Source organism: Rasamsonia byssochlamydoides (assembly GCF_041956645.1).
Source record: "Rasamsonia byssochlamydoides strain NRRL 3658 unplaced genomic scaffold VTN77scaffold_2, whole genome shotgun sequence".
Taxonomy (NCBI): Eukaryota; Fungi; Ascomycota; class Eurotiomycetes; order Eurotiales; family Trichocomaceae; genus Rasamsonia; species Rasamsonia byssochlamydoides.
The window spans coordinates 92,117-109,429 of NW_027192385.1; the positions used below are offsets into that span (position 1 = coordinate 92,117).

Consider the following 17,313-nt stretch of genomic DNA (forward strand, 5'->3'; position numbering starts at 1 on the left):
GCCCTGGCGAAGGGAAAGTCATCGCCATTACTCGAATATCATCCAATCAATACGCATACGGCTTGAAACCAGCCATCCCCGCCCGTCTCCGGTTCATCCACGCATAATAAACCCGCAGGACGATGCACCCCGCACAGACGAAAAGAAGCAGACCGGCGTTGGTCCAGTGGCCTGTCGGATAGCCCTTCTCGGCCTCATCAGCCTTGTAAATCCACACGCCGGCGATCTGGCCCGGGGCGCCGAAGGAGACGTTCAGCGCGATCGCCAGTCCTGCTGCCGCAGTTGTCTGCAGGTTGGAAGAGAGCCAGCCTAGAAGCGGGGGAATGCAGGCAAATGAGCCGCTGGAGGCGACGATCAGGCAGCCGTAGCGATGCTGAATGAGCTGTGTTAGCAGGATAGCTTGTAGCTTGTCAAGAGAATAAGCTGGAGACAAACCAGATAGGCATCTGCTGGTAACACAGCAGATGCAAGGAAGCCCATAGCTCCGATGAAGGAGAACGCGGCAGAGTGGAGGCCACGACTATTCTCAATATGAACATTTGAACTCAAAATGGTTGAAGATGCAGACATACGCATTAAAGTGATCTGCAGACCATGAGACTGCCACCGTCACAACATAGGCGACGGCATATGGTGGCACAGTCATGAGCTGCGCTCGCAGATCCGAGTATCCTAACCCAGCAGTAATCGATGGAGTGAAGAGAGAAAGACTGGAAAAAGGCGTAGAAATTCCAAAGTAGACCTGGATGTCGTTAGGCACTCTGGTAATTTCCTCGGAGTGTCAAAAGAAAAAAAAATGAAAAGAAGAAGAAGAAGAAGTAGATGATGATGATGACGATGATGACGATGATAAAAAGAAGAAAACCTACCGCATAATGTGCATACAGCCGCCAGTCCGTCAAAACGCTTTTTGCATCCTCCCAACTCATAGCTCGAGCATTCCCTTGCGAACCCTCGAGTCGGAGTCGTTGTCTGGCAAGCTCTTTCTCCTCTGGAGTAAGCCAGCTTGCAGTTTCCGGGTAGTCTGGCAGGAAGAACCAAACAAGGAACGCCGACGCACAGGACGGAGCCCCCTCGATGATGAATAGCCAACGCCATGCGGAGAGTCCTCTGATCTCATTCATATGTCCCACCCCATAGGCAATGGCACCACCAAAGGCCCCTGCGAGAGTGGCAGAGGCGAGGATCAATGCAACCCGTATGGACCGTTCTGACGTTCGATACCAGAAGGTTAGATAGAATACTAGGCCAGGGAAGAGACCGGCCTCTACGACCCCCAGAAGAAACCGGATACCCGTGACCTGGGCGAAGTTGTGTGCACCGCCCAGTCCCATCGTGATGGCTCCCCACGAGAGCATCAAAAAGGCAATCCATCGCTGGGAGGTTAGTATCTACTGTAACGGAAGAAATGGCGAAACTTACGCTGGGCCTCAATTTCTTCAACAGGTAGTTTGAGGGAACTTCAAAGAGTCCATAGGCAATCAGAAAGACCATGAGAGCGATCCTAACAATGTCAACAAGAACAGCATCGAAATGTAGGACGGGTCGCCTACGTATACTGATAGGAGGTCATGTTGGTCTCGGATAAGAGGTCATTGTGCGTGTTCGAGTTCAGGACTTTGGCGTTACCTATCAAGTAGTGTTAGAGAAAGATTTTCGACTTTCACCTCTCAACAAAGGAAACAGGAAGGTAAAATTGGATGAGGATGGAACGCTGAGCGTAGACAGGTTGCCAGCCCTAGCCTGAGACCTGACCACTGACCAACAATGGAAGTTGCTTACCAATGTTCGAACGATCCAGATAGCAGAGAAGATAGATGGCCGCAGACAACGGCACAATGCGCAGGTCCTGTTTCCACACCAGAGCGCGGTCACTAGCACTGCCAGCCAGCTGATATTGATTCTCATCGGTGGTCCCATCCTGGCTTGGGGATTTTTCCTTTAAAAAGCAGTCAGAAGTGATTCACGAATTGTCACACAGTCTTGGTTTCTTACACGGCTGCCTCCTCCTTCCAAGTCTTCTATTGTGTCTGGTCGGGCTTTAGGATCCTCGAAGACCGCCATCTCTGCGAAAAAAAATTCAAACCCGACCTAGGGAATGCTGATCCGCGTCGGAGAGTTTTAACTTCTGGAGAAGGCGATGGTTTTTATCAACCCGGTCACACCGATTAGCTAACCTCCAGGACGGAGTACTCCGTACTGAATGCAGCATTAGCAGCCAGAGCAGGCTTCCCATTTGCCATTCGCGCCTGCCGGAGTGGGTTTTCCTCACCGTTATTGCGGGGAGGAGTATGTTCGGGGTTGGCGACCGGCCGATGCACCCAATCAACATTACATTGGGTACGAACGTATCTTCTTACAACAATGATCTCCAAGAGTTTTGGAACTCCGTGCTTGTGTGATTTTCTTCGACAGTTCTCAGAGACTCGGGGCTGGAAATCTGCATCGTAATGGGATGCCGGACTAAATCCTTATTTACTTGTCAGTACGGGGTACTCCGTAGAATGCATTGATCCCCGGAATTCCGTTATGCGGAGGTTGGGGTTCCCCACGCCCTGCCCCGACAAGAGCCACATTAGTACCCACAAATGGCCAATACTAGTTGCTTCAGTATTATTCTTCATCGACAGATTTTGAACCTTTTGCTCGCTCCTACAGGGGGTCTGGATAATAATATATTCGCTAGGCGAGTGCTGCACAGCAGTCACCTGCGAATCTTCATTTTATTATCACTTAGAAAAAATACAGCAACTTAAGTATGTACAGTACAACCCCTTCTACCCTTAACCCTATGGCACAATACCGGTGTAAGACCCATGCCCAATCTAACATAACAGGTCTATAACCGAATGCCTCTGCTCACCAGGTATCATGGATAAACGCAACAAGCATGACATAAACAACCAAGGAAAAAGAAGCATCACACATCAGCGTTAGAAACGTCATTAGAGAAGTCATCATGACAAACACAACTAAACCAGCTAAACCAGCTAAGCTACCGCTGCGCCTCTTGCTCGATGTGCACCTCTAGCACCTCTGTAACCGTTCCCACGCGGTGCACCACGACTACCGTTGGCTCTGCCACCTCGTCCACTTCCTCTGCTCAGACTCGGAGGTGGCGGCACGTGGGAGTAATTCTGCGGCTTGAAGTTAGGGTTGTTTGTGATCACTCCGTCCTCGGGATCCCCCTTTTCCAGAGCAATATAGCCTCCTCGAGTGTACACTTGCCCGCCACGGCCTCCGCGTGGACCGTTGGGAGAACCTCCCCGGCCCCGTCCACGAGGATGAGAATCACCATTCGGCTGCGCATTTTGATTGGGATGCGGTCGCAGCGGTAGACTCGAGGGACCATTTACGGCACCACGGCCACCACCGCGGGGACCGCGAGGAACTCCTGTTCCTCGAGAAGCGCCGTTCTGTTGCCCAGTAACAGCGCCACGCCAAGTCCCTTGTAGCGGAGGAGGAGGCTGTGCAGCTTTCTGCTGCCCCTGGCCACCAGGTCCAAGTGGAGCGCCATATCCTTTAACCGTCAGAGGAGTCTGCTGCTTCTGAGCTTGCTGGTTCGTGGCGGCACGCGTGCTGACAACGAGTTGTCGATTTGTCAGATTGAGAACGGACCATACCGGGACCGTCGAACCTCGGAACGGGGAGCAACGGTCTCCCAGCGTGGTCCCACTCATGAAAGATACATCAAACACGACATCGAGCAGAACTGTTCGAGGCGTCCGCGTGAGACCGACAACGGTTCCCCGCGTGGCGATGGGGACCTTGCCCGAGTCCTGGGCGTAAACGACTCGATCTCCAAGTGCGAATTTCTGGTTTCCGAGCCGATGTTCCACATCGGAGGGCTTTAGCAGGGCACCCCGCGGAACGCCTTTGATCTTCTTCGCTTCTGCCGGCGGTTGGGTCGCCACGAGACGGTCCGCATCCTGTTCGATCAACTTGACAACATCGGAGTCAAGCTGCTCGGCGTCAAGCGGCACTCGTTCGAAATTCTTTGCCTCGATAGACTTCAACCACTCTCGGATCTCCTTGATCTTCTGCATTGCAATCTCCGCGGGGTAGAAATCGGTCGGCTCGTATCTATCGCCCTGAGGATTCCGCTGAATCCCGGCAATGAAGTCTGGAAACTTGATCATGTACTGCTGGACGAGATCAATGGCCTTCTGACTGAATTCCCAGCCCGACTCTCCACGACGAGAGTATCCCAAGACCTTCTGTTTTCGCGCCTCGAATTTGAGATTGAGGCCCAGATTGACGCGCTGGTCGTTCACCATCACGGAGAACGAGGACGTGATCTTTGCCAATACCAAGGGATTCAGCTGTAAGCTCTTGGCAATCGCAAAGGAAGGGATATACGGTGAGAGCTTCTCAGCAGCTTTGACGTGCAGTTTCCCAAACTCTGGCTCTCTGCCCTTGACTGATGCGATCAAACCATTGACTTTCCCTTTCTCATGTCCAATGACATGCACCGGTCTGCCATAGTTGTACTCGCCAAGGAAGAAAGCTCTCGAGCCTTCAGGGAACTCCTCTTCGATCGGGAGAGCCTCCCTTTCGATGAACCGTTCGTCTTCGCTGAGAACTTTGTCCACAATAAGTTGTAGAGCGTAATCAGTCTCCTGTCCAGGGATTTCCGCAAACTCCTTCACCGTTGCTCCCTCATCTGTCTTCCTCAGGCCCTTCAGCATATGCACATGCACCATCGATTCAACTGGGCCTATGATCATCCCCAATCGTTTACTGTAATACCCCTCGATCTTTTCCGCCTTCTTTCTCCACTGTTCGATCTGTTGCTGAGAGTGAGGAATGGAGACCACGTGTTGTTCTCCTTCGGGTATCACGTAATCAAAGAGCTCATCGGAAACGCGTACCACAAGAGCCTCCTGCAAGAATGGGTAGCCAACATAGACTCTTTGTCCGAGCTTTGCCTTGGCCAATTCAATGCTCGACCTCTTTTCTGGCTCAAGAATCGTAACGATCATGCTTTCATTGCGACTGTCTTGCTGGAAAACATTGACTCCATGGAAAGCCAGCTGACCAGCACGTGGCAGAGTCTTCAGAGTGGGGAAGCCTGCCAATGCAGCTGTGCCAAGTTTCACACCCTCGAGAAGGCCGATATAAGGCTCCAAGCCGTCCATTGTCGGCAAGTCAAAGATGTTCTCAATGCAATGGCAATGCGGGATATCCGGAAATATCCCGGGAAGGGATGATGGATAGGTAAACTCAATGTCAGGAGAGTAGGTGAACTTGAGAGTCACACCGAACTCATTCCTCGCCCTCTCTTCATCAGTGAGCAGGTGGTCCCTCGCCGCCATCGCGCTCAGAAGGCGTTCCTCATCAATAAACGGAATCTTTACCACCGCCTCCCATTCCATCTTCTTGCCATTCATGTCCAGCTCAAACTCGCGAGGATAAAAGTCAATGATGGCCGAGTCCGGCGACGTCATCAGATCACGATACGCAGGAGGCACGATCTGCTTGCTGCGGTCGGGAAGGACACCCATAAGCTGCTGAAACGGCTTGAAGGGCTGGCCCAGCTTGAAGTTTATATCCGCTCCAAGACCCTTTTTGACATCTGCTCGTTTGTCAGTACGATCGTGTCACAGAAAACTGGGAAATATTCGAACCCACCAGAAATCATCGGAGCATAATGATATTGAAAGAACCAGGGCCAGGACACCACGCCCCGGTAGTAATAATACAGGACCCATTGCAGGCCCTGCACATAGTTTTCCGTCAATTTTTTCATCTCCCCCTCGTTGTCAAGGCCCCACCCAAACTTGTCCTGATAGTACTTGTTCTTCCATTGCTGGAATTTCTTCTCGTATTTCTCTTCGGCAGCGGCTTGTGCTTCCTCCGCAGACACCTCTTCAACCTTTGCATTATCATATTTCTTAATCACTCGGTGAAGGGCCATGGATGCCTCTTCATCCTCCTCCTCCTCCTCTACTTCCTCATTGCTGCCTTCGGCGTTTTCACCCGCGTTGACCGCTGCCGGTAACTGCAACCTGATGAAACGCTCACCATGTTCATCACAGACCGTAGTCCATTGCAATCGCAGATCATCTGCAAGTTGTTCGACGAATTTGCGATCACAGGCGGGTAGACTGGGCGGGAGATCCAGCGGCTTCGAGTGGCGCACATTTTCCGGCCGATTAAGGACGTATTTCTTCACTTCCTTTAAGATCTGCTTCTGCGCAGGTGTGATTGTAAATTTTTTCGGCCTCTCCTGCAACTCCAACGTTTCGACGCCATTCCTCTTGGCCCGAATCCATTTCGCGTCCGAGTATTCGGCCTCGAAAAATCGAAATTCGACGTCAGACAAAGCATCAAGCAGAATACCCAACCGTTCCATGTTGATGGTGCCCCGCTCATTCATGTAGCCGCCCATCTTCGGTAGAGTTTCCTTGTATATCTTGAACATCACCGCCAACGCACCTTCGTTAATGTGGAGATTTGGTAGATTCGGTAGGAAGTCGTTTCCAACAAAGAAAGCCATAAGAATAAAATCGTCAATGACCCGTTCCATGTCAAACCCAAAGCCCAAGTCCTCGTTTTGTTTCAACTCTTGAAACTCCAACTCCAGATATTCCCGAACCATGCAGAGGTGCAGCAGATAGAAGTTTTGGTGCTCTAATTCTTTAGATTTCTTTTGGCTCTGCCTCCCAAAAGTAACTTCTTCTCGAAGCAGACAGAAGTGCGGGTCATGGCTGAGGAGTCCAAGCATAATCAGATCGGCATCCAAGCCGTAGAGACAATGCCGGATGTTGGGGTCGTAGCCAGGTTGTGCTTTCGCCTGGCGAATGTACTCCATGATCTTATGCTCACCCTCTCCTGGAACTTCATGGCCAGACAGAACGATGTCCACGCCCTGCCAATCCGTATCTTCCGACACTTTCTTGTTGATGAAGTATTTTAATTGCTTCGTCAACCGGGCCATGAACTCGGTACCAGGTGTAATACAATTGCTGTCAAACGGATCCTCCTTCGGCATCTCGATTCCCTGGGCGATTGCTTTCTCCTTTGCTATTTCCGCGTCCAGAGCTGTGCGAAATCGTCGGGAGCGCTGTTGGTTCATCTTGGCGCGAGGAGCAACGCCATCGACCGCCATGAAGAAGAGCTTCTTGGGTTTGATCTTCCCGTACAAATGTTCGATGTAGTTGAAAATGGCGATAAACATCTGATCTTCGGACATGCGAAAGGTGGGTGAGTCCGTATCCTTGTGCGTGCAGTTATGTATAATGCCGTTCATGTCCAGGTACAGACAGTCGAATTCTGGTATGCGATTCTCGGCGATGAGCTGCGAGATCGCAGGATATCGCTCGCTCAGCCATCGGAAGAACTTGGGAACACCCATGGTTGATTGGAGATAAGGTAATAGTCGCGGATTCTGTCAAGGGAAAGAAATGCGGCAATGTCGCCAATAATTAGTGATAGAAGCAAGAAACCTGAGCTCTGGTGGAAATCATTAGGCCAGCGCGGCGGGAAATAAAGATACAGAGCCCCCGGCAACCAGGATTCCCGAAAGAAACTCAAGCAATGAACGTAAAAGGTGGAAAAATGATCGTGTCGCTGGCGCTGGCGTTGTCGCCGTTGTCTGTTGAACGTGGATCGGGATGCGCAGTCCTAGTCGCCAGTCACCTTGTGACGCCGCCTGCCTGGATCCCGGAACAAGGTGGCGCCGTTCCGGAGCTGCCACGTTGGGAAGCCACGAACGCGCCAAGCCCTAGTCCAAAACCAGACTAGCGCCAATCATGCCCATTTACGCGCTCTGTTCGTCCATGCGAACGAGTCGCGTAGTCGTCTGGACGCTTTTTGCTGCGACGTTCTATGATCTCCGCACCCAGCTCTTGTTGCAGATCAAACACCAGTTTTTCAGCAATTCGATTCTTGGAAAATTGAATTTTGCCCCTCAGCCTCAGCTTCAGCATTTTGAAGCTACCAAGGTCGTCTTTGTTCGCCCCGGTCGTGCGCTCGATCAGCCATGGATCCCTACGATGATGGTGCGCTCCCAGTGTCTGGCTAATGAAATTCGATGCTAACAACAACATATAGCAGGGTACATTGAGGAGCAAGAGGAGCAAGAGGAAGAGAGGACAGAAGAAAAAATTATCAATGAAGGTATTCTGACGTTTGCGGGTTTATCAAGGGAGACGTTTTCCAGCTAACCAGTTTTGCAGAGTACAAGACATGGAAGAAAAATGCGCCTTTCCTGTACGATATGATTCTCAGCACTGCGCTAGAATGGCCGACTCTTACGGTTCAATGGATGCCTGATAAACAAGAGTACGTCCATCAGCATATGAGCCGGAAAGTTCCAGTCTAACACGGTTCCAGGATCCCTGATAAGCCTTACTCAACCCATCGCCTATTATTAGGAACTCATACGTCGAACGACGCACAGAACTACTTGCAAATTGCCCATGTACAGCTTCCTAACCCGACTGCTCCTGATGCAGAGGACTATGACGAAGAGAGGGGAGAGATTGGTGGATACGGTGGCAGCTCGAAGAAGGCTCCCATGGAGGTGAAGTTTAACATCGTGCAAAAGATTGACCACAAAGGCGAGGTCAACAAGGCTCGATATCAACCTCAGAATCCGAACATCATCGCGACGATGTGCACGGACGGCAGGGTTATGATTTGGGACCGCTCTAAGCATCCCAGTCTACCAACCGGCACTGTCAACCCCCAGCTGGAGTTGCTGGGGCACACAAGGGAAGGCTTCGGATTGAGCTGGAGTCCGCACACTGCGGGCCACCTTGCTACCGGGAGCGAAGACAAGACCGTTCGTCTCTGGTATGCCTCGATTTTCATCCGGCTTGTCGTGGTTCTCTTGCTAATGTGCCCAGGGATTTGACTACGTATACGAAGGGTAACAAGGCTCTCAAGCCGGTGCGGACGTACACCCACCATTCGTCTATCGTGAACGACGTCCAGCATCATCCTCTTCACTCCTCTCTTATCGGTACTGTCTCCGACGATATCACTCTCCAGATCATCGATGTTCGAGAACCAGAAGTCACGCGGGCGGCTGCCTGTGCTGAGGGCCAGCACCGAGACGCTATCAATGCGATCGCCTTCAACCCCGCCGCAGAGACCGTCCTGGCCACGGGCTCAGCAGATAAGACCGTAGGTCTATGGGATCTTCGCAATTTGAAGTCCAAGTTGCACTCGCTCGAGTGCCACAACGAATCCGTCACCTCGCTTTCCTGGCATCCATTCGAAGAGGCAGTGCTGGCTAGTGCCAGTTATGATCGCAAGATTATGTTCTGGGATCTGAGCCGTGCGGGAGAGGAGCAGACGCCTGAGGACGCTCAGGATGGACCACCTGAACTGTAAGTGTTCATATTTTTGTGCTATGATGTTTTAAGTCGGTTCTAACAATTGTGAACAGTCTCTTCATGCACGGAGGCCATACGAATCGCATCTCGGACTTCAGCTGGAACCTCAACGACCCATGGGTTCTCTGCTCTGCAGCGGAGGATAACCTGCTCCAAGTTTGGAAAGTTGCTGATGCCATTGTTGGCAAGGATCTGGAAGATGTGCCGACTGAGGAGTTGGAGCCTTAAGGAAGTATCCACAAGATTGAAATTTCAACAAGCTTATGCAACCTTCAGTTTTGCTTCACACTTATTCGTTGCATGGGTCATCCGATGGGCACAGGACACTGTAAAAGGCTTTTCTCCGCGTTCTTACAGTGTCCTTTCCCTTGACGTCCTCTACTGAGAACCAACATGGTGCATGCGCACAAAATGACACGAGGAAGAGCAGGACGCCTGACAGCTTCCAATGATATCCCTTCCGGTTCCTTTATTCCATCGTCAGGGGAAGGTTTTCTTCTTGGGTTCTGTGGATGGTAAATGGCATCCTGTTTGCCTGTGAATTTAATAGTCGCTGTATGAGTACGAATGCATTTAAGGATGAGAGTGTGCGCTATAGATCATGTGTTTTAATCCCAGAACACCTTTACTTCTAGTCTAGGGAAATATAGAGTTTATACTCTCCAGGTAGAATTAGTAATTGTATTGGCCGCAGTGATGCCTTAAGCGCCAATGTTTCTTGGATGTCCGCCCATCATGGCCCTCCTTGTAGGATACCACACTGAGGATCGGACAGCGGATCTGATGAGATGAGTAGAAGAAGACTTGCATCGATGTCTTTTTCTTTCTCTTGTTTTTTTTTGGGGGGGTTGAGAATCGGGAGTTGAAAAATCCCCTGCAGAGCCCTCGTGACACGCAGCGACCAGTCGGTGGAGCTTATCGTATCATATCGGCCCGCTCTATCAGCGTGATCCATGACGTGATTCAGAAGAGCGATGCCACTAACCGGATCAGCACAAACTAACAGCCCGCCAAGGCCCGTGATTCGTATCGGGCTGACCAGGGGAACGGTCGGAAAACCTCGCGCGGCTAAAACAGCGCTGGTTACGTCCGTTTTAATTCAGATTAGATCACGGCCCGTGCTTGTCCCATCGCGGGGATGAGAAAAAAGTAGTATCGCTCATTACTCACCGAGGGCGGCTCTTCTGTCCGCAGCCCCGATTACGAACGACTCTTTTCCTCGGGTTTGGCATACATGTACTGATCAATGAGCTGCCAACCTCCTCTGAACAAATGATGTGCTGTGCAAGCAGTGATTGACTGGTTTTCACGATTTAATTTACACCGCCCTCTCGAGAATCTTTCCCTTCTTCCTTCCATCTGACCTTTTCGCGGACCTCGAGGAAGATAAAATAGTAATGAGTTCTGGCTCTTCTCCACCCTTGGGTCCAAAGCCCAGGTCTGCTCTACCATCCCATCTTCTGAATGGCAGTTCCCCGTTGAATACGTCGTCCAGCTCCAGCGCCCGGGAAAGAGAGAGTCTGAACTCGTCTATCCGTTCCTCTTTCCGCCCTGCAGTTGACATTGAACCCCTCACAGAGAGCAATGCTCAGAAAAATTGCAGTGACGCCACTACCTCAAGCGGTACGAAGAGCGATGCGAATAATACAGCAAGGTAAAAACCATTCTTCCACATGGCAACGATCGGGATGCTGAGCGGTTTCTAGGCCTTCGCTGAATGACCCGCCGCGTGATCCACGAGACGAAGGAGCCCCTCTGACGCCCCCCTCGACCGTTAGTCGACCTGCCAGTCCATATACACTCGTCCCACCCATTGACTTCGATGGATTGAGTTGGCCATGTCAGTATGCGACTGTCACTTTGTGCTAGATCCGAGCTAACAACGTGCCGTAGGCCCGGGGACAAGAGCGCGACTCGAGTCAACACCGGAGCAAACCGAAGAGAGAATAAAGAAACTGGCAGGAGCAGTGAGGACCATTCTCGAATGCATTGGCGAGGATCCGGAGAGGGAGGGTCTCCGCGCAACCCCGGAACGATACGCAAGAGCGATGCTCTTTTTCACGAAGGGCTATGAGGAGAACGTGAGGGACTTGGTCAATGGAGCTGTTTTCCACGAAGACCACGATGAACTGGTTATTGTGAAGGATATTGAGGTGTTCTCTCTGTGTGAGCACCACATGGTCCCATTCACTGGGAAGGTATGATACCTTGGTCATTGCCATCGTGGCGACTCCGAGAACTAATCGCGATACTGTTGTAATAGATGCACATCGGTTACATCCCTGATCGTCGAGTTCTCGGCCTTTCGAAACTCGCCCGCTTGGCGGAAATGTTCTCCCGACGACTGCAGGTGCAGGAACGTCTCACCAAGCAAGTCGCGCTGGCGATCTCCGAAGTATTGAAACCCCGCGGTGTCGGGGTTGTCATGGAGTCATCTCATCTCTGCATGGTCATGCGCGGGGTGCAGAAGACCAGTAGCACGACGACCACCAGCTGTATGCTGGGATGCATGCGATCGAGCGCGAAGACCCGAGAGGAGTTCTTGACCCTACTGAACCGGAGGTGATTGCTGCTGCTCTTTCATCCTCTGTATACAGTTCTTGTGACTCTCACTGCTTACGTCCCTAGCAGTCCTTATTTCCTGCCGGAGTTATGGTGTGATGTGACCTTTCAACAGGTTATCTTTGGCATTTTTCCCCCCCTATCCTATTCTATCTATCCTGTTCAATTCAACCTTTTCTTTCTTTCTCATAGGACAGTGGGAGGGACTTGTTCATTATTATCATTTCCTTTAATGCCTCAACATATTTTCCGTTTGGTCTTTCTGCATGATGACCTGGGTACAGTATATTTTCTGCTCCTCTGCTCTTGATTCAACCTTTTGCGCATCCTGGCATATTATAATAGAAGGGGGACGGACTCAACTCCTTGGGTAGCGGTTGTCTTCTCTTTTTCTTAGGACTTGGCTTTGTTTTTTGGAGGCGTTTCTCGGTGCAAAGGCTCGGAAAAAGAAAAGAAAAAGAAAAACGATCAACGAAGAAAGAAAGAAAGAAAGAAAGCGATTCTTTTTGTTGGGGAATAAAGATCGTTATTCCATCCAAACGCCGGCAAAGATGGATGGGTGTATAGTAGTGGGTGATGGTGATCTTGAGCTATGAATGGATTGTCATATAGATAGATGAGGTCCTTTTTTTTTCTGTTCAACGCTTTTTTTGTTTGTCGCTAGCGTCGAATCAACTCTGCTATGCGGTTACTTACACATATACACCAGTAGATGTGAATTCTTACTTTAACAAGGTGACTGTAGCTGAACTGTACTCCGTATCTACTAAGGTTACATGGAGCATGGAGCATGGAGCTTGGAATCTTCCGTTCCAGGCTGATATTAGACGGTGGCAAAGGCATTCATTCACTCACAGATCACTTTTGTTCACTGTTTACTGGCACTAGTCAGCGACCCTCATCTGGGTATACCTATTGTTCTACCCAGGCAGCCATGGCAACCTCCCTGTTGTTCTTCTCTCATCAGTGAATACTCCGCCGCCTCGGCAATCCCCGCTATCAAAACATATAGTGACCATAACATCAGAAGGAACAAAATGGGAGGCAGGCAAATCAACGTGTTTGCTCATCCCCCTTCCTTCATGTGTCATCACAGACACTCACACGTCACAGTTTCTTCTCTCTTTCTCTTATCTGGCTCCTTTCAACTTGTGTTCATATGAGCACATTCATTCAAAAGTTTCTGGTGATATTCAGATAGCTTGATAGCTTGATATCTCGAGCTCGAGTCTAATTTTGTTCTTTTTGATTCGGGACTTTGTTTACTTTTGCTTCACCACGTCTGTTTGCCAGACAGACTGTAACCACAACCTGTAAAGGTCGAACAGCAGGAGGGTAAACTACCAAGGTTTCTGCCATTCGAGGTAGGTCTGCTGTCTTTCGTTAGCATGTCCATGTCCAAGAAACGTCTGACTGACGTCTTTCGATAGTGAGCGTCTGAAAGATACCATGGCGCGGATCAAGTACACTGGCCCAGATGCTGGTCGTATGAACGACGAGACAAATGCTGGAGACAGGACCGGTGGACAGGCTGCTGCTAGAAACACACTTGATGTAGACCATCTCGGCTTGCCTAGTCAGCTGCAGCGTTTGCAAGTCAGCCCTTCAGATGCCAATTGGAGAAACTACGGCAACACCGAGTTTCAGACCTATTTTACTCATCAGCCGGCAAATAGACCGTCGATTCCCACAACTACCACAAATGAAGCCATACCGATGCTGTCAGCAGCTCCGATAGCCGCTCAAGGAGCAGTCAACAATAATCTGATGCCTCCTCAGACGACAAGCAGGCTTCCTAGCTTTGGGCCTGGTCTCGCCACTGCTGGTCCTTCCGCATCTCAAGTTGGAACTAGGGCTCGAGCTCAGCTTCAGACGAACCGACTTCCTGAGGGCAATGCGACTTCTAATATGGAAATGAGAAGTCGGCCACGGAGGATCATCATAGTGGTCAATCGCAGCCAAAGTAATACGGTCGGAGCTTCGGGTGCCAGCGGTTCAGGGCCATCGTCGCGCAGAAAAACGCGCCGGAATACCACTCCGGCTCCTGCGCCGTCTGAATCAACCAACAGCAGGAACAAACGTGCGAGACTCGCGGGTGGAAATAGCAAAGGCTCTGACATCGGCAACGATGAGAATCTGTCAAATGAGCCATTCAACGTCTTGAGGGCTATTATCAGGCATCCGCAACTGGTCTTTCACTTCGCCAATTGTCTCCATGTCCAGGAACTGGTCTCACTTTACGCCATCTCGAGAGAATTCCATGAGATGATCAACACCCAACTGATGACGGTAATCCTTTCCCAAGCCATTCATAAGGCGCCTCATTCGGCTCGTATCTTCCCCTTTCGCTGTTACCGGAAGCTCTGCATCCCGGACCCGATGGGCAACAGGAACCATGCCATGACTGCGGAGACGCGCTTGGTTCCATCTTTCCGGTGGCTTCGCATGGTCTGTTGGCGGGAATCAGTGGTTAACAAAATCCTGAAACTCATGGCTAATGATGGCGTTGCTCTGCCGAAACACTGTGAAATCGTGATCAAGAAGATATGGTTCCTAATGGATATTCCGGACAACGGTCGCCGCATCGGAACGATTCAGAACAGAGAGCTGTGGAGTGACATGGATCTCTTCCTTGCGACCCTGTTCCTCGTGAAACTCGACGTACGCTTCACCCACCCCCTCACTGGTACAGGTCGAGACGGAATGAGGCGTCTGCTTTTGGCGCAGCCCAGCCTCACCTTGTTGTGGAAGGTGCTGAAACGCACCGCACTGCAAAATGCCCACGAAACGCTGAAGGCATTCATCCGCTGGAAGTATCAGCCGTCACCCGAGGAGGATGGCAGTTACATCTTTGGCGTGCCACCAGACGAAGTTGGGAAGCTCCAGTACGAAGGATACGGCAGAACTGGTAGTACGGTCAAGATCCAGCGTCCGGATGAGTTAATCTTGAAGGAATGCGTGCGGAGGGGCCTGAACATGCAACAGCACTACTTTGACATGTTTAACTGGAATCACAAAATTTCCACTGCCATGCAGAGAAGAGCCAGGTCTGCAATCGACTCGCAGGCGGCCCAGAGAGATGGAGAGCCTTCAGGCCGACTCTTGACTGCCGCAGAGCCTATGGAAGGTGTTATGCTGCGATCCGCTGATGGACAGACTATTCCTTAATGTCATTTCCCTCCAAGGCATATGGTGTAGACTCGATGAGGACATGCTGAAAGACATGAAGATGGACGAAATAAAAAAAAAACCGCATCAGTCAGAGAGACCAAGAGCAAATAATCGATTCCATTGCTGGGACTCGTCGTGGGTAGTGCAATGACAATCGAGTGGCAACGTTGTAGCTCGAGACCAATCAGATAGGCAATTCTGATGCAATTATGAATCCAGATTGAATTGGTGATGCCATTCAGATAGATTATCGATCTCTATTTATGCAGTACGGGCAGTAAAGCAACCTTAAACGGCCAATTTAGGTAGGTGGATGTTGGTGCCTAAGGCAAGAACGATCGCCTCACTTCGAGTCACGTGGGTCACATGACTGCTAAGCGACCGGACGCAGTTGGCATTGCAGTCTCCCCAAGTAGACCAACCTCACCACCCAACGTGCTGGTCCTCTGCATCGCAGCAAGCCTTGTTCTATTCGGTCCCTTGAACTGGAGACTAAGCAGTATTCTCTCGTTCTCTCTTCTATCAAGATTAGGATTTATTCTACCATGTCCTCCATCCACCTCGCGCCTGCCGGGAACGGCGTCACCTCAATTGGGGTTGGTCTGTGGTTGTGTTGCAGCTTATGGACTGACCGACCGGTACATCACCACTCAACATCTCTACAACACCGTTTGATCCAGAAGTCTTCACCACTTCTCCAGCTTCCACACCTCATACTCTGGCGGTGTATATGGTGATTATGGCAATGAAGATCGCAGGCGATCCATACTTGTTCTTGTAGCCCCTCGCCATCGTGAGCCTGCTTTCTTGATTTACCTTTTTCAAAGACGACTTCCAGGAGGCCTCAAGGATTGCTTACTGCAGACGCCAACCTTCACTTACCAGTCTATTGTGGCAGGACATGGCTCTAAACTCATGTCCATCAAGGTATTTTGAATGAGGATGGCGGTAGGAGTACACGATATGACCGAATCGCGCGGGGCCTTGCGATGAAGCTGACAACTCCGGCGAAAGCTGGGTACCTTCTCTGGTAACAATCACTTACAAGTCAGGCGGCACTCAATCCAGATTTGATCGCATCCATACCAGCAGTAAACCTTCGAGGTTATTTCAGTTCCCTTGCTCTTTACGGTCTTCAGGTCCTTCCTTACGATGTTAACGGGTGATCTCTTCCTTGACATACGGTCATCTGAACCAGTCAACTCCGATGATTTACTGTTCAGAGAGAGAATAGGATATCGTGGAGCGGACTATGTTCACCGTGGCTATTACACATACCCGTTTGCAGGATCTAGTTTGGTTACAAGGGCTTTCACTGGCTCTACGGCATCATTCCTTACATTCAGGCGTCTCAAGAGTCATTCAAATTCCCGTTAAGGATGTGAGGGTCTGGAGGAGGAGAGGTTCAGACAGGGCCTTTGCGGTGCTAGTGATGTTGACATCGCTGGCTGTGCTCTGCACAACATCAGCTCTTCGTTTTTTTGCATTTGTCGCATTTCGTAGATAGCATTATCTCTGATCAAGGGATGCTGATGGAAAGTGGGGAGAGAGCCTTGCTGAGATCGGAGTGCCAAAATGGGTGCAAGCGCCATCTGGAGGGGAGATACTCCGACACGGACAGATTGCGCTCCTATCGCATGATATCTCACGAGTCTGGAAGCCGAAAAGAGGTGGAATGAGCTCGCCAACCAGCTTGGAAACGTCGCTGGCCACTGCTCGAGGGAAAAGACTTCAGGCAAAGGCACTGAGGAAACATTCTTATCTCGGTCGGTGGGAGTTTTCCGGCAACCATCTCGGGTCGGGTTAGCAGCAGGAGAGCTGTTGGCTCCTGCTGACTGTCGCTCCCGACAGACATTCGTAGAGCTCCCTCGCTGTGTTGCGGGATTTCTGGGCCGCTCTGATGGGATAATGCCCATGGCTGGCTACACTCCCCTGCCGTGCTGGCTATCTACCTGAGCGCATCCTTCAGAGTACCCAAGCCCCACTGAACAGGCGCCAACACAACGCCTTGTAGATTCACTTGCCTGTTGTGCAAGTTTTTGTATGTCTAGTTTGGATGTGAGAGGTGCGTATCTCCCCATCCCCTCTACCTGTATGTCTCTGTACGCCAGTCTTGTCTGAATGCTTCGCCTTGCCTACAGGTCACCCGCGCAGCCGCCAAGGCTGGAGACTTGCTTTTCCCGATCGGAAAAACCGCCGTTCCGCGCACCCAACACTAATCGCGGCAGACCTGAAC

The 17,313-nt window shown here is 50.8% G+C and overlaps 6 protein-coding genes across 6 annotated transcripts; 3 read left to right on the plus strand and 3 right to left on the minus strand.

Annotated features, from left to right (window-relative positions):
• Positions 1-46: 46 nt before the first annotated feature.
• VTN77DRAFT_2598 (uncharacterized protein) lies at positions 47-2,064 on the minus strand (the record flags this gene model as incomplete). The annotated part of the gene is made up of 8 exons (XM_069418454.1): positions 47-373; positions 436-520; positions 573-742; positions 870-1,376; positions 1,423-1,504; positions 1,554-1,629; positions 1,783-1,939; positions 1,996-2,064. The coding sequence occupies 8 exons, from the start codon at positions 2,062-2,064 to the stop codon at positions 47-49; spliced, it is 1,473 nt and encodes a 490-aa protein (XP_069282079.1).
• Positions 2,065-2,990: 926 nt separating this feature from the next.
• Positions 2,991-7,357, minus strand: VTN77DRAFT_2599 (uncharacterized protein; the record flags this gene model as incomplete). Its single annotated transcript, XM_069418455.1, has 2 exons — positions 2,991-5,575; positions 5,632-7,357. 2 exons carry the CDS (start codon positions 7,355-7,357, stop codon positions 2,991-2,993), a joined length of 4,311 nt encoding a protein of 1,436 aa, XP_069282080.1.
• Positions 7,358-7,984: 627 nt separating this feature from the next.
• Positions 7,985-9,572, plus strand: VTN77DRAFT_2600 (uncharacterized protein; the record flags this gene model as incomplete). The annotated part of the gene is made up of 6 exons (XM_069418458.1): positions 7,985-8,003; positions 8,056-8,121; positions 8,181-8,286; positions 8,338-8,799; positions 8,853-9,338; positions 9,398-9,572. 6 exons carry the CDS (start codon positions 7,985-7,987, stop codon positions 9,570-9,572), a joined length of 1,314 nt encoding a protein of 437 aa, XP_069282081.1.
• A 1,169-nt stretch (positions 9,573-10,741) lies between these two features.
• VTN77DRAFT_2601 (uncharacterized protein) lies at positions 10,742-11,910 on the plus strand (the record flags this gene model as incomplete). Its single annotated transcript, XM_069418459.1, has 4 exons — positions 10,742-10,998; positions 11,051-11,184; positions 11,238-11,542; positions 11,608-11,910. The coding sequence occupies 4 exons, from the start codon at positions 10,742-10,744 to the stop codon at positions 11,908-11,910; spliced, it is 999 nt and encodes a 332-aa protein (XP_069282082.1).
• Positions 11,911-13,355: 1,445 nt separating this feature from the next.
• On the plus strand, positions 13,356-15,074 carry VTN77DRAFT_2602 (uncharacterized protein; the record flags this gene model as incomplete). Its single annotated transcript, XM_069418460.1, has 1 exon — positions 13,356-15,074. One exon carries the CDS (start codon positions 13,356-13,358, stop codon positions 15,072-15,074), a length of 1,719 nt encoding a protein of 572 aa, XP_069282083.1.
• Positions 15,075-16,450: 1,376 nt separating this feature from the next.
• Positions 16,451-16,993, minus strand: VTN77DRAFT_2603 (uncharacterized protein; the record flags this gene model as incomplete). The annotated part of the gene is made up of 1 exon (XM_069418461.1): positions 16,451-16,993. One exon carries the CDS (start codon positions 16,991-16,993, stop codon positions 16,451-16,453), a length of 543 nt encoding a protein of 180 aa, XP_069282084.1.
• Positions 16,994-17,313: the final 320 nt, after the last annotated feature.